Source organism: Lissotriton helveticus, chromosome 2_1 (genome assembly GCF_964261635.1).
Source record: "Lissotriton helveticus chromosome 2_1, aLisHel1.1, whole genome shotgun sequence".
NCBI classification, from domain to species: domain Eukaryota; kingdom Metazoa; phylum Chordata; class Amphibia; order Caudata; family Salamandridae; genus Lissotriton; species Lissotriton helveticus.
Window position 1 is genome coordinate 1,208,652,567 of NC_136059.1, and position 13,119 is coordinate 1,208,665,685.

Consider the following 13,119-nt stretch of genomic DNA (forward strand, 5'->3'; position numbering starts at 1 on the left):
TTCTCAAACAGGAGGTTCTTTCCAGGCTTCAAAAGCACGCAGTAGAACCAGTTCCCCTAGAGCATCAGGGGACAGGGATGTACTCACTGTACTTCCTAATCCCCAAAAAGGAAAGTACTCTCAGACCAATACTGGACCTCAGACCTTACAATTTCTACATTCAGTCAGATCACTTTGACATGGTCACTCTTCACCAAGTCCTTCCACTGCTTCAACAAGGCGACTTCCTTGCCACATTAGATCTCAAGGATGCCCACTTCCATATTCCCATACACCCTGCTCACAGGAAATATCTAAGGTTCACAGTGGACGGCAAACACTATCAGTTCAAGGTCCTTCCAATTGGAATCACAACAGTACCCAGGGTCTTCATAAAGTGTCTGGCTGTAGTAGCCGCACACCTACGAAGACAACACATTCACGTGTTTTCATACCTGGACGACTGTCTGATAAAAGCCAAGTCACACAGTCAGTGTGTACAGCACACCTACCAAACAATTCAGCTGCCTCACAGTTTGGGGTTCACAATAAACCAGACCAAGTCCCATCTACAGCCCTCCTATCTACATCAGTATCTAGGGGCCACCATAGACACATCCAAAGCTCTAGCATACTCCAATCCAGCCAGGCTAGCCAGTTTACAAACCCTCATCACAAGGTTTCAACCCCAACACTCCCTTCCACCACAAGTTTTCATGCAGCTAATAGGGATGATGGCCTCTTGCATTTTCATTGTCCCTCATGCAAGGCTTCAGATGTGCCCTCTACAAGAATGCTTAGCACGTCAGTGGTACCAGGCTCAAGGTCAACTTACAGATCTGGTGTTGGTGGACAGCCGCACGCATTGCTCTCTGCAATGGTGGAACACACAAAATCTTTCCAAAGGGTGGCCATTCCTAGAGCCAGTACCACATATAGTGCTAACATTGGACGCATCCCTCACCGGCTGGGGAGCCCATCTCCTAAACCATACAGTCCAGGGCAGGTGGACCACTCAACAAAAAGTGCTCCATATCAATCATCTAGAATTACTAGCAATATTTCTAGCGCTAAAATCATTCCAACCACATCTCCTCAACAGAACTGTCCTAGTCCGGACAGACAACATGACCGCAATGTATTACATACAGAAACAAGGAGGAACACACGCTTTGCAGCTTTTGTCAACTAGCGCAAAACATATGGAGATGGGCAATTCCGCAAAACATATATCTCCTAGCAGAACATCTTCCAGGCGTGCACAATCAGATTACGGATCTGCTCAGTCGCCAGACACAGCAGATTCACGAATGGGAACTTCATCCACAGGTTCTTCAACCATTTTTCCAAATGTTGGGCCACCCAGACATAGATCTGTTTGCCACACGGGAAGGTGCAAAATGCCCAACCTTCGCCGCCAGGTTTCCACACCCGTCATCCAAGGGCAATGAGATATGGATGAACTGGTCAGGCAGATTTGCGTACGCTTTTCCGCTGCTCCCACTCATTCCACTAGTAGTACGCAAGCTCAGGCAACAGTCTCTCAAGATGATCCTAGTTGCTCCCATATGGGCACGGCAACCATGGCACACCACACTTCTCAAACTCTCAGTGGTTCCACACCAAAAACTGCGTCTCTCCCCCAGGTCAGCTGAATCTGGCTCCTGAAGTCCTAGAGTTCGGTTACCTTAACCTTCCACCAGACTGTATGAACATCATCAAAGAAGCCAGAAGCCCTACTACTTGAGCCTGTTATGCCACAAAATGGAAAAGATTTGTCATGTACTGCAATAATAATAATACAGATCCACGGGATGCTTTAATCCAGAACATCATTTGCTACTTGCTGCATATACAAAGATGTAATCCAGCATTTTCATCCATAAGATTACATCCAGCTGCTCTTGCGACCTACCTACAAAACAGACAAAACCTGTCACTGTTTACAGTACCTGCAATTAAAGCCTTTATGGAAGGCCTTAATAGAATAATTCCTCCCAGACTGCCACCCTCTCCGGTGTGCGGAATCTAAACATTGTCCTTACCAGGCTCATGGGTCCCCCATTTGAGCCTCTACACAAATGTGAACTGCAGTTCCTTTCATGGAAAGTAGCTTTCCTAGTTGCAATCACCTCTCTCAGGAGAGTTAGTAAGATCCAGGCTTTAACCATACAAGAACCATTCTTGCAAATACATCGTAACAAGGTGGTTCTTAGAAGAAATCCAAAATTCCTTCCCACAGTAATCTCTGCTTTTCATCTTAACCAATCCATAGAGTTACTAGTGTTTTCCAAAACCCGGATTCTGTAGCAGAGAGAGCGCTTCACACACTTGACTTTATTATATTGACAGGACTAAGCCCTTTAGAAAGACTAAATTACTTGTAGCTTTCTCACCACCTCATAAAGGACACCCCATCTCCAAAGCTGGGATTGCTAGGTGGATAGTCAAATGCATTCAGATATGCTACCAAAAGGCTAAACACACATTAACAATTCCCCCTAGAGTGCACTCAACATGCAAACTAGGGGCTTCCATGGCATTCTTAGGAAACATTCCCTTAGATGACATCTGTAAGGCAGCAACATGGGCTACAAAACACACCTTCACCAAACATTATTGTGTTGACATGCAGACAAAGCAACAGGCTTCTGTAGGCTAAGCTGTTCTTAACCACTTTGACGCTCATGACGAGCTCAGCTCGTCATGAAGTACACCTCTTGTACACTCATGACGAGCTGAGCTCGTCATGAACCGCGGGTTTTTGAATTTTCCAGCGCACAGCGGGAAAATGCGCAGCGCCGATGGTGTTAAGACACTTTTTCAATCCACTGCAACGGATACAGGTGACCACCGCTATGGGACACACTGCTGTACAGTCTATGCGGTAATATGAATTCTGCAGCTCATATGCCTCGAACGAAAAATGCTACTTACTAGTATGCATCTGTTCTCTGCATATACAGCTGCAGAGATTCATGCGCCCACCCACCTCCCCGGTGCCTGTATATGTTCCATTATTATCTTAATTAGATACATTCACATGGACATCTCTTCTGTTTCTTACTAACTCCATCATTTCCCTTCATGGCGAAAAACAATCTGAGGATGGAGTTGATGCCCATGTGCACTTATCACCCAAGGGAGGAGTCACCTATCTCGTGACTACAAAAGAATTCTTCCAAGACAACCACAAGGTGGAAGCATCCGAGCCAAACACCAGATGGCGATCTATGCAGTAGTATGATTCTCTGCAGCTCTACATGCCAAGAACAGATGCATTCTGGTAAGTAGCATTTTCCTTAAACTCCGACTTTGCCATTAAAGAGGATTACGATACAAATGTGTAGAAGAAACATTTCTCTATTTGTTCCCAAATGGAAGTTATCACTTATTAAGTGTAAAAAGGTAACCCAATTTGTGGAAAGATAGCCTTGTCACAGTGAAAAATGATTTTAGGAGTTTTTAATTTTCAGGACACATAAACCTCCAACACACCTGCCCTATTTTTTAGATATCATGCACGCTTCCTTATGAGCTTTTAGGGCATGGTGTTAAAAAGGAAGGTTTAGGCCTCGCAAAAGTTTTATGTTGCCAGGTCAAAATAGCACTTTAAAATTGCAATACAGGCTACAGTGGCAGGCCTCAGACTTGTTTTACAATGCTACTTTAGTGTGTGGCACAATGGGTGCTGTAGCCCACTAGAGCATCAAAATGCACAGTGATGGATGTAATGCTTGAATTAATCTTAGCCACTGGCGATCACTCGGATCAAAACCCTATCCATCATTTTTTGCCCACCATGCCGCACTCAGATGGACTCCACCATATGCAAATCAACCTTGGTCCTGCTCCAATGGGAAGAGTCCAGCCTGAACTGGTAGGTCAGGTCCTACCTGAACTGGAACACAAGCAACCCAGACCTGCTTCACCCTGGTTGGGGCTCATTAGCCAGATATAGCTTGGTTCCAGTGAAACAGTGTGCACAGGACTCATGTCTGGGCGTTGTCCTGCTTAGGGCGACGCACTAAACGAAGTATTGTGGGCAATAAACGATGGGCTGGAATGCAGCCTGAGAAATTGCTTGTGGCTGATATTAATTTAAGCATGTGCCTTATCACTTACAACATGGTTCAGATATGTTCTTAGGAACTTAAGACCTACCTGGAAAGTTGGAAACATTCTTCTCATCACAGACTAATGTCCATGTAGCTCAAGATCTGCAGGTGATTTGCGTAGCACCCCTGACAATTTCTGCATGGAAGGAAACCGTTGATCAGTGCACTATTTCAGCAGGCGACAATATTCCCTCTTAGCAGTTGCTAACTATTGGAGTCTGAATCAAGCATTTTGGGCAAATCACGTACTCTCCCAAGGCCTAAATAGTGATATATATTGGGAGATTACGTGATTTGCCCAGAATCACAGGATGTTGAAGGACACAGAGAATCGAACCTGGTTCCCCAGCTCCAAAGTCATCAGCTCTAGCCATTATGCCACACCACTAGGAAAATTACTGATTCAGAAGAAACCAAAGATATACAGCAAGCTTGCAAATGGAAAATAACTGACTCTCACAGGCAGTTAGTGCTTTCATCTGATGGCTATTGTGTAATTAAATACATGTATCAACATTCAGAACAGGCAAATATGGGTACACAGTAGTGTTAATATACTCAGCGGAATGATACTTGTTTATCATTAAAGGTATTGATGCTATTAGGTAGTAGTGGAGTACCCAATGTTGTACTATCATAGGTAATACTGTTCTTGTCCCGTTAGCCCTGTACTATAGTTATTTTTACCTGCACCCAAGTGGTGAGATTGTGTTTTTTTAAATTTGCATTGTTTGTCATGGCTCGGCCCCCTCAATGTACCTGAGTCTTAGATGTAATGAATGGATGCAGAAGGGGTAGGTTGGCTTAGAATGGGGGCTCCACGGTATCTATATAGCTGCAAAGGCTGTAGAGGTTGTGACAGGTTTAGTGGTAGTCAGTGGTCTGCTGTCACCTATTTCTTGCAGATCCTTCTGTGTTGGTGTTATTTTTCTTCCTCCCTGTTGCATCCATTGTAAGCCAAGTGCATGTGTTAGAGGTTTGGATCCTTGGCCTCACAAGTGGAGCATTTTGACTTTCTGCTTTCCTGGATCAAGCCATCAACAGGTCAGCCTGTTTACCTGAGAGGTGGAACACCTAAACAAGAGGATGCGGCCAATGGCATGGTCACCGCACCACTCGGGGGATGGACTTCCTACTCCGCTACATCTTGTGTCCATTTGTGCCCATGAAACAAGAGCATAGCCGCAGACCCTGTATTTTTGGAGCCTACCCAGTTTTAATTCAAATACAGTGGACATTGTGTGATATCTGCCATTCCCAAGGAAGCTAGAAAGACTGCACACCTGTTGCTAATTGGTTGCAAGGAACTGTGCAATACCTACTTTAAAAATGTACTTTTCATCAGTTGATTCCATCCAAAGATTGGGAGTAAGTACATTTCTTTGGCCAGTTGGCTTTGTCCCATTAGCTAGTTTCTTAAATAGAAGTTGGCCCTGGAGCCTGATTGGCATTCACTTGAAGATCTCACACCTGCAGAGAGACGAAACTGGACCACAGAAACAAACCTTGGCTGTCTCCACTGAATGAGTAGGAAAAATGCTCCAGTAGTTAGCAAGAGATTTGCTTCTATAACCTGAATAAGGGGTAGACTTTCTTGCATGCTGTGAACCTGCCAACTGTGCCATATCCTACTGTGAGGACATTGGAGTTGGCCGTATGTGCCTAGACCAGAGACTGCTGCTGCATGCATCTCAGCCCCTCCCAAGGTTGCTGATTTAAGAGCAAACATTTCACCTCGTATATCTCCACTGAGAGAGATGAACGCAGCGAGTGCATCCACCGGGTGAAAAGAGAACGGAGTCAAAAAATCAGTTGGGGCTGACCCCTACTGAAGACCTGTATCATCTACTGATTCTTCCACTCTCCATGCACCTGTGATTTGAGCTGGGGTGGCTAGGATTCGGCCCGACTTAATGGTTTCCTCAAGGCCTCTGATAACGTTTATCCCCAACAGTAAACACTTCACTGCCTCACGGTGCCTGTGGCCTCTATTGACCTCTCTTGATATAAGCTGCTGTCAGCATCCAAAACTGTCCAGCAGCACCTCCAACAGTCAAAGAATTCCTAACCCTGCAAGTAGTCCTAGCTGCCCCTGCCTGACCCGTTTCATTCACACACCACAAGAAAGTTGTGACTGAATTCTTTTAGCATTTGATGCTGCAGCACCATCTGACTGATCACCACTTATTGCATGTGATCTTAAGTAAGAGACGGGTGAACTTAACGGTACCCGCTCGTGCCTGGTGCACGCACTGAGCTAAAGTAAGGCTGTTATGCAAGCATTCTCTCCCGAATGAGACATTGCACTAAATCAATGAGTCACTTGTTTGTACACGCAGCCCAAGCTAACAGGGCAGTGTTGATAAGATTTTAATTTTTTGAAACAACATTCCCCTTGGCAATCAATGTAATTTAACATAAAATCTTCTGTTCATCACTTAAAGACACAACTTTCCCTGGGTGATTTAGGTATGGTACATTTTGTTACGCACTAGCTGAATTTAAGGTTCTCCTCCTTAATCTGTCTTTAGGAGTAGACTTCCCTGATCTACCTTGACAACGCCTTAAATTCAAAACCTGCAAATACTACATAATTTAGTGAGCTTGGTAATACATATTTTCTGTGGTTCAGGGGGACAGCAGCAATACTTGTTACAGGCATTGCCTAGTTTTTGTCCTGCAGATCACCATGAAGAACTCTCTTTCCCATTGGATATTTGAACTAAAACACAAGGTGATTTCAGATAAGCAAGTGTTTTTATAAAGACTGTTTTAGGTCTCAACTTAGGCAGCGCATGGGCAGTCCCTTACGAGGCATTGTTTTCTGGCAGTGGGCTTAGTTGCCCCCCATTGCTTACCACTCATTGGCTTCATAAGTCATTGTAATGTGCTTGCTTCTTATTGGTCATCTGGTGTAGGTTTCCTTTTTCTTCATGTGTTTGTCCAATCCCTAGAGCATGGACGCATTACTTGTGTCTTTCCACTGCTCATTTCTTTAGGCGCTACCCTTTTCTTTGTGTGTAAGCACTTTATGAGAGTGCGTATTTGTCAGCTGTCTGCACTGTTTTCCTGCCACTCTCTCTACTTCCAATGTGCCTGGTGTTTGCCCCAGCCAGTCCTCCCTTCTTCCACTGTCCATATTGCTTGACCTCATCCACCCTCTCTCTTTCCATTGTCTGTGTTGCTTGCCCCCCACCCTCTCCGCTCCTTACTTTGTCCGTATTGATTGCCCCATCTCCTCTCATTGTCCATGTTGCTTGCTCCGTAACCATTCCCACCTTCCATTATCCATGTTGCTTGTCCCCACCCACAATACCAGTTATCTTTGTGGCATAAACCCAGGATTGGGGCAATTTAGTGTAAAGTAGTTCATTTTTTTAACCTAGTTTGGGTGCAACAGTTATGATTATTCAGCATATACATCCTGGAGACCAAATGGTCAGATTTGGATAGTGGGAAGCAATTGTTTAACAAGTCAGCCAAAGAAGGTGGATGTGGGACACTAGCTAGTATGATGGCTTTGCTTTGTTGCAAATGCAGGAATTCACCTCTTGACAAGTAAGATTTGACATGTATCCTTATGATCTTGAAAGTGTGCGGTTTGTAATTGTGTCAAATGGAAAAATGTACCTTTCATGGTCTAGATGTGCCAGGCAAGTGCTCTTTGTGATTTTTAAATATTGGGTTTATTCCATATGGATGTATGCTAGGTTATGTCTTTGTGGTGTTTAGAATTGTGATCTACAGTAGTACTGGTCTAGTAAAGGCATGTAGCAGACTGGTAATTCAAGGGTGATCATGGGTGCGTGAGGAGGCGATTGTATTTATGCTTTCAAGGGCAGAGTCCGTTGTGGGTGAAAAACTTTATATGCCCAGATACTTGATAACAAGCATGGATCTTCAACTGTTTATAAAGTGAATGCACACGCCATTAGAAATATGATTATGCTATGTAGGTCTATCCAGATACTGTTTTATAGGTCTAGCCAGGGATCCTAACCTTTATAAATAGGGTTGTGAATATCTCATTGTACACCTTTTAAAGAAGAAGAAATTAGTTTTATGATGTAAAAGTTTTGAGAGGTCATAACTAGCATCCTAAAAGCCTATCTAGCAGAAGTCAAAATGGAGGTCACAAAAAGTAAAATACCTGTGGATATAGCGGAAGGTGATGTGATCTTTAAGCTTTATCTTATCTGTAGTGTGCCATTATGTTTATAATTTAGGGAAAAGGTGTAACTTATTTGTCTTTCCTATGGTGATGACTGTTGATGATGACTTGTCATCAGGATGGTCATTTTGTTGGTGGCGGTCATTGTCTTGCTTGTGGTTGTCATGTGATGATTGTTATAGAGGTGATGTTTTCCTGGTTGTGATCGTTGTTGTGATGGTGTTTGCCCTGGTGGTGTTGTGATATCAGTGGGTCCGGTGATTGTTGTGGTTGTCGTGGTGGTGGTTGTGGTGTTTATAGTGGTGGTGGTTACTGCCATAGTGGTGAATGTCGTGGTAGTTATAAAGCACTGTAAGCATCATAAGGGTTATAAATACATGGCAGTTCATCGGTGGTGCTTGTTTCGGTAGTAGTTGCCTTTGTGATGGCTTTCGTTTGCCTTTGCAATTGCTGTTATGGTGGTGGTTGTGGGTTTCATGGTTTTCGTTTTAGTTGTGGTGGTTGTTTGTTGTGGTGGTCATGGGGATGTTAAGATGTTGTTTGGTACATGCACATACTAATTTAAAGCTGTAAGACCTATGAGTTTCTTCACTGCCCATGTTCCTGTCCTTATTTTAGAGACTTCTGGTCTGAAATTTACATTCCCTTTGTCGAGTTGTAAAGTGAGCAATACCATGTTATAAAGAGCTAAGAATTTGTCTGCCCCAGGGAGGAAAGTGGAATAGACACAAATAAGTGGCCAGAAAACAAAAATCCTTGTTAGGGTCACATACTATAAAGGTTTATACGATTGAACGAAACCCAGAATGGGACCATTGTCTTTGTGACATGTTAAACAAATCCCTTTAAATTATTGAAAAAATAATGATGTGGCTTGCAAAATCTTATTGGTAGTAGTCAGTCATCATTTTTTTTTAACAGTAGATACTTTTCAACACCCTGGTACAGTCAGACCCATTAGCTATGAACGTATACTGTTTGTACCCATAGCACAGTGTATGGAATTAACCATCATTGCTTGAGGGCACTTACATTATCTCTTGCTCACTATCTCTAAACTCAATCAACTTCATACTTGCACACACTGGCTCAACTTTTATTTGTCCCCAACATCACTCACTCTATCATTTAGCTTTCACCCTAATAAATAAGGTTGTCTCCCCATAATACCACTCAGCATCATTTGTGTGTATTCTCTCACCTTCAGCCACTCACTGCTCATCTGCAGCATCAATCACTTGCACTCGTAACATAACTCTTAACATACATTTTATCAACTTGCCACACCACTTATTCACTCACAGCCACTCATACTACTACACAGCTACTCAAATCACTAACCTACTCACACCACAACTCTGAAACATCACCCACACTATACCCATCCATAACAAAAAATATGCTGACACCTTCAACTCCACTTTAGACTATTACAGCACCCTGCACTTAAAACAGCAGTCCCATGCCTAGCAATATGACTCACCCACTCATCACAGTTTAAATTCACCCTGTTAGCCATGTTAAACATTGTTTACCTCCGCACCATGACTTGTCCTTCCACATGCTTAAATCAATTCTCACTAGGCCTGCTGTTGACAGCTGTCTGAGGCCTAGACTTGTGAGTTTTTGTGACCTGTGATCTAACTACCTGATCTGAATAAACTGAAGATTGCTTTACTGTGTGGGACCTAACCTAAAAGCATGTTAGGTTCTTGCAAGGGGAGCATAGCTCTGCTTTCTAGGGCCAGAGCATGTTGGTCTTTGTGTGTGGGTAAATGGTCTACTATCTAAAGTCTAGGACGTCCAGATCTTTTAGGTACAGTCTCAAACCATGTAAGCCCATACGTGTTCTTTGGTGTCTTTGTATGCTAGATGTGCACCTACTCATATTACAGAGACATTACAACACATAGCACGTTAACCTAAAGTATCCCAAACCTATTGGCTTTGTCAGTGATTGCGAATGAATCAGAAAACCTTTGTAAAAAGAAATAGTGAAAACAAAATAGAAGAGGGGGAGCATACTTGGACTGAAATCTATTAAAATGTGCCGTTAAGCCCGCCCTGTAGGAGTTGCTGCGTCTCTCGTCTTTCTTTGTGGTGACAGAACAAAAACATTTTGATCAGTGAGGCTTTGCATAAAAAGAGAGAAGCAATCATTTTTGATTTACTTAGATATTTGCTGTTCTATTTTTGTGGCATCACTTTAGTACCTCTCTCTCCAATAAACGGAGTCTGGTTTCTGCCTTCCACCCAGATTTATAATTGTTCGATCATATTAGCAACTGTTCTTTCTTGCTGCTTTGCAAATTATTAGTGACTTAACGCCTTTCTTCCATTTGGCTTGCCACAGTGTTCGAAATCATCCTTGCGTACCTGGAGAAGAAAGACTGGAAGGAGGCTTTCTTCAGCGTTCTGCCGCAGCGGAAAGGGGCGGTTCCATTGGAAGGAGAAGTTGTCACAGACGGAAAACACAATGGCCAGGGGGAGGATAAAGAAGATGATGACTTGGAAAATGATTCTAGTGTTGATGAGGCAACCGAACTCTGAAAGCGAAGGAGTTGATTCATAACACAAACTCTGAAACGGTGTGAATACCATAGCAGTTCTTGGTGTCAGTGAGAGCTTATGTTTTTGTGTTGGAAATGTACTCTGCAAATTATTTAATAGTGTACATATTGACTAATTTTCCTTTTTTACGAAGCAGGACTACTTGTTTTTATCTTCCGAGAATACAGTAAAAAAAAAAAAACATTGAAGTGGGAGACATGTTTTCTTTCAGTATTTCTCAATGTATTTCATATGACGACAATAGTTACCAATTGAAGAGGCATTTGGTTCGTCTGAAGTAATGTTAAAATATATATATATTTTTTAAACAGACCATTAAGGGTCGACTCTCCAGCTCAGGGCCTTAGACTCATTAACAATATGGTTGCTTTCAAATCACAGTTATAGACAAACTATAGGTATAGTTTTATAGTACACAAGTTAATAGGTAAACCAGGTAAAACAATGTCCTCATTACAGACTATTTGTGGTGTTACTGGTGGTCTCCAATGAGAAAAACACATCTCAGTTCCACTGCATTACAGCTTTTCACCAGTGCACTGCTTATTGCATTAACTATCAGTGTGAGCTTTAAGTGATGGTACTATTATCCTGTTCAAACATTTAAAAAAAATGCTGAGACCATGACATGATATACAGGTCTGTTTTGGAGCGGAGGACGCTGGGAAACAGGAAATTTAAGGTATAAAATGCCAAAATACCCTATACATAATTGGAATTTGGAAATTCACTTTGTACTAATGTCATTTTATGAAGACCCCTTGCCTGCAACCTTGGGGATTCCACGCTTTCATATTTAAGGCTCAATCCCTCTTTATTTCCATTGTGTATGTAATATAACCATATGTTTCAGTAGAGAATTAACACATCATGGAAAAGAAACCCAATACAATCTCCCCCTATTACACTCCCTTTCTGATTGCGCCGTGGAACCTGTTCAAGGTCCAGTATTGACTGCACAGACAGCTACTTTGGCACCTACACCTGCGCTTCGCAGTCACTCGTTGACCCCCAGTGCCAATAGCACCTGGCCGGAAGAAGATCCTGTTTTGGTCCCAAAGTCTGACGCTGAAATGTCTTCAGCCCAATCTTGACCAATATTGCACTACAAATTTACTAAACCGCAACCGGTCATTATACTGACAGATTCTGCACCAGATACTCTACCAGGGTGATCGGATCACCAGAGACTCCATTATCTTTTTGGATCAGATTTTTTAAGAAAGCACACCACCAGAGGTGAATAATGATGGTGGAGTTGAAGATGGTGATCTTCCTCATTATAATGATTACAGTTTCCAAACAGATTTGCAAAAGGTCGGGGGGCGCTAGAGGGCGCACAGTGGAATGGCTGCCTGATACGACAGCTCCGCCGACCAGGACTGACCATCGCTGAAAATAAACGCTTCACGGATGCTGAACTAACGTGTAACGGCAGAAATACTTATCGGAACGATGGGGCTTTAAAAGGAAAACCATAACGGAGCGCTATGTCAAGCCGCTGATGAGAAAACCTGAGTTCACGGCCGACCACCAGAGAAACGGACAGCGAACTACAAAATGGCGGCATCCTGTGGTCTACGTGAACGAACCCTCATCGGTTGGAAAACAACGGTATGCTAGGCTGCTTTTGCGAGACTATGGCTGCCGAGTCCCCCTCACACTTTATGTAAATGAATAGGCGCTCGAGGCACGACTGCACGGAGCTGCACGCCCCAAAATAACGGCGAGATCAGGACATCATATACTGCTCCAAGATGGCGGACCCGGGCGCGGGATTAAAAGATTGCGTCGCAAGTGGCTGAACGCCCATTAAAAGGCGGCATCTGCGAGAGGACTGGCGGTTCGCTAAAATATACTATGCTAGTGAGGCTAATTCCAAGCTGCACCGGGGGGGAAATAAATTGGTAATACCAAGCCCACAGTCGAGGCTCGATATCAACGCGCCAAACAACTACACTGATACACCTACTACTGGGGAGAGGTAGCGGTGTCGACATTTGCCGGACGGCTGTCCCCCCCCCCCCGGCTGTGGCGCCTTGCTCCGAAGAGGGTAGGCCGTGCAACCGTGCTCGGACATTGGGAGCGGCGCCTCCTGGTGCCTGGTTATCTATTCTGCAATATTCACCGAAACCAAGATCACTCGTAGTGTGGGTCATAACAACGGACTGAACCCGCAAGGTGTCGCCGCGCACCATCATGTAACGGAGTGGAAAGACCTTGGCGCCCAGCTAGACACGTCCGCAGCCATGGGAAAACTGGACAAGCAACAAACAAAGC

General features: G+C 43.7%; 1 protein-coding gene across 2 annotated transcripts in view; it reads left to right on the forward strand.

Annotated features, from left to right (window-relative positions):
- Nucleotides 1-11,022, forward strand: part of TRMT10A (tRNA methyltransferase 10A) — a 271,841-nt gene extending 260,819 nt beyond the window's left edge. For both annotated transcript variants that reach the window (XM_078677480.1, XM_078677479.1), the window contains one exon: nt 10,622-11,022. In XM_078677480.1, the coding sequence (XP_078533606.1) occupies nt 10,622-10,818 (197 nt within the window). In that variant the 3' untranslated portion in view covers nt 10,819-11,022. The remainder of the gene's footprint in view (nt 1-10,621) is intronic.
- The last annotated feature ends 2,097 nt before the right edge of the window (nt 11,023-13,119 follow it).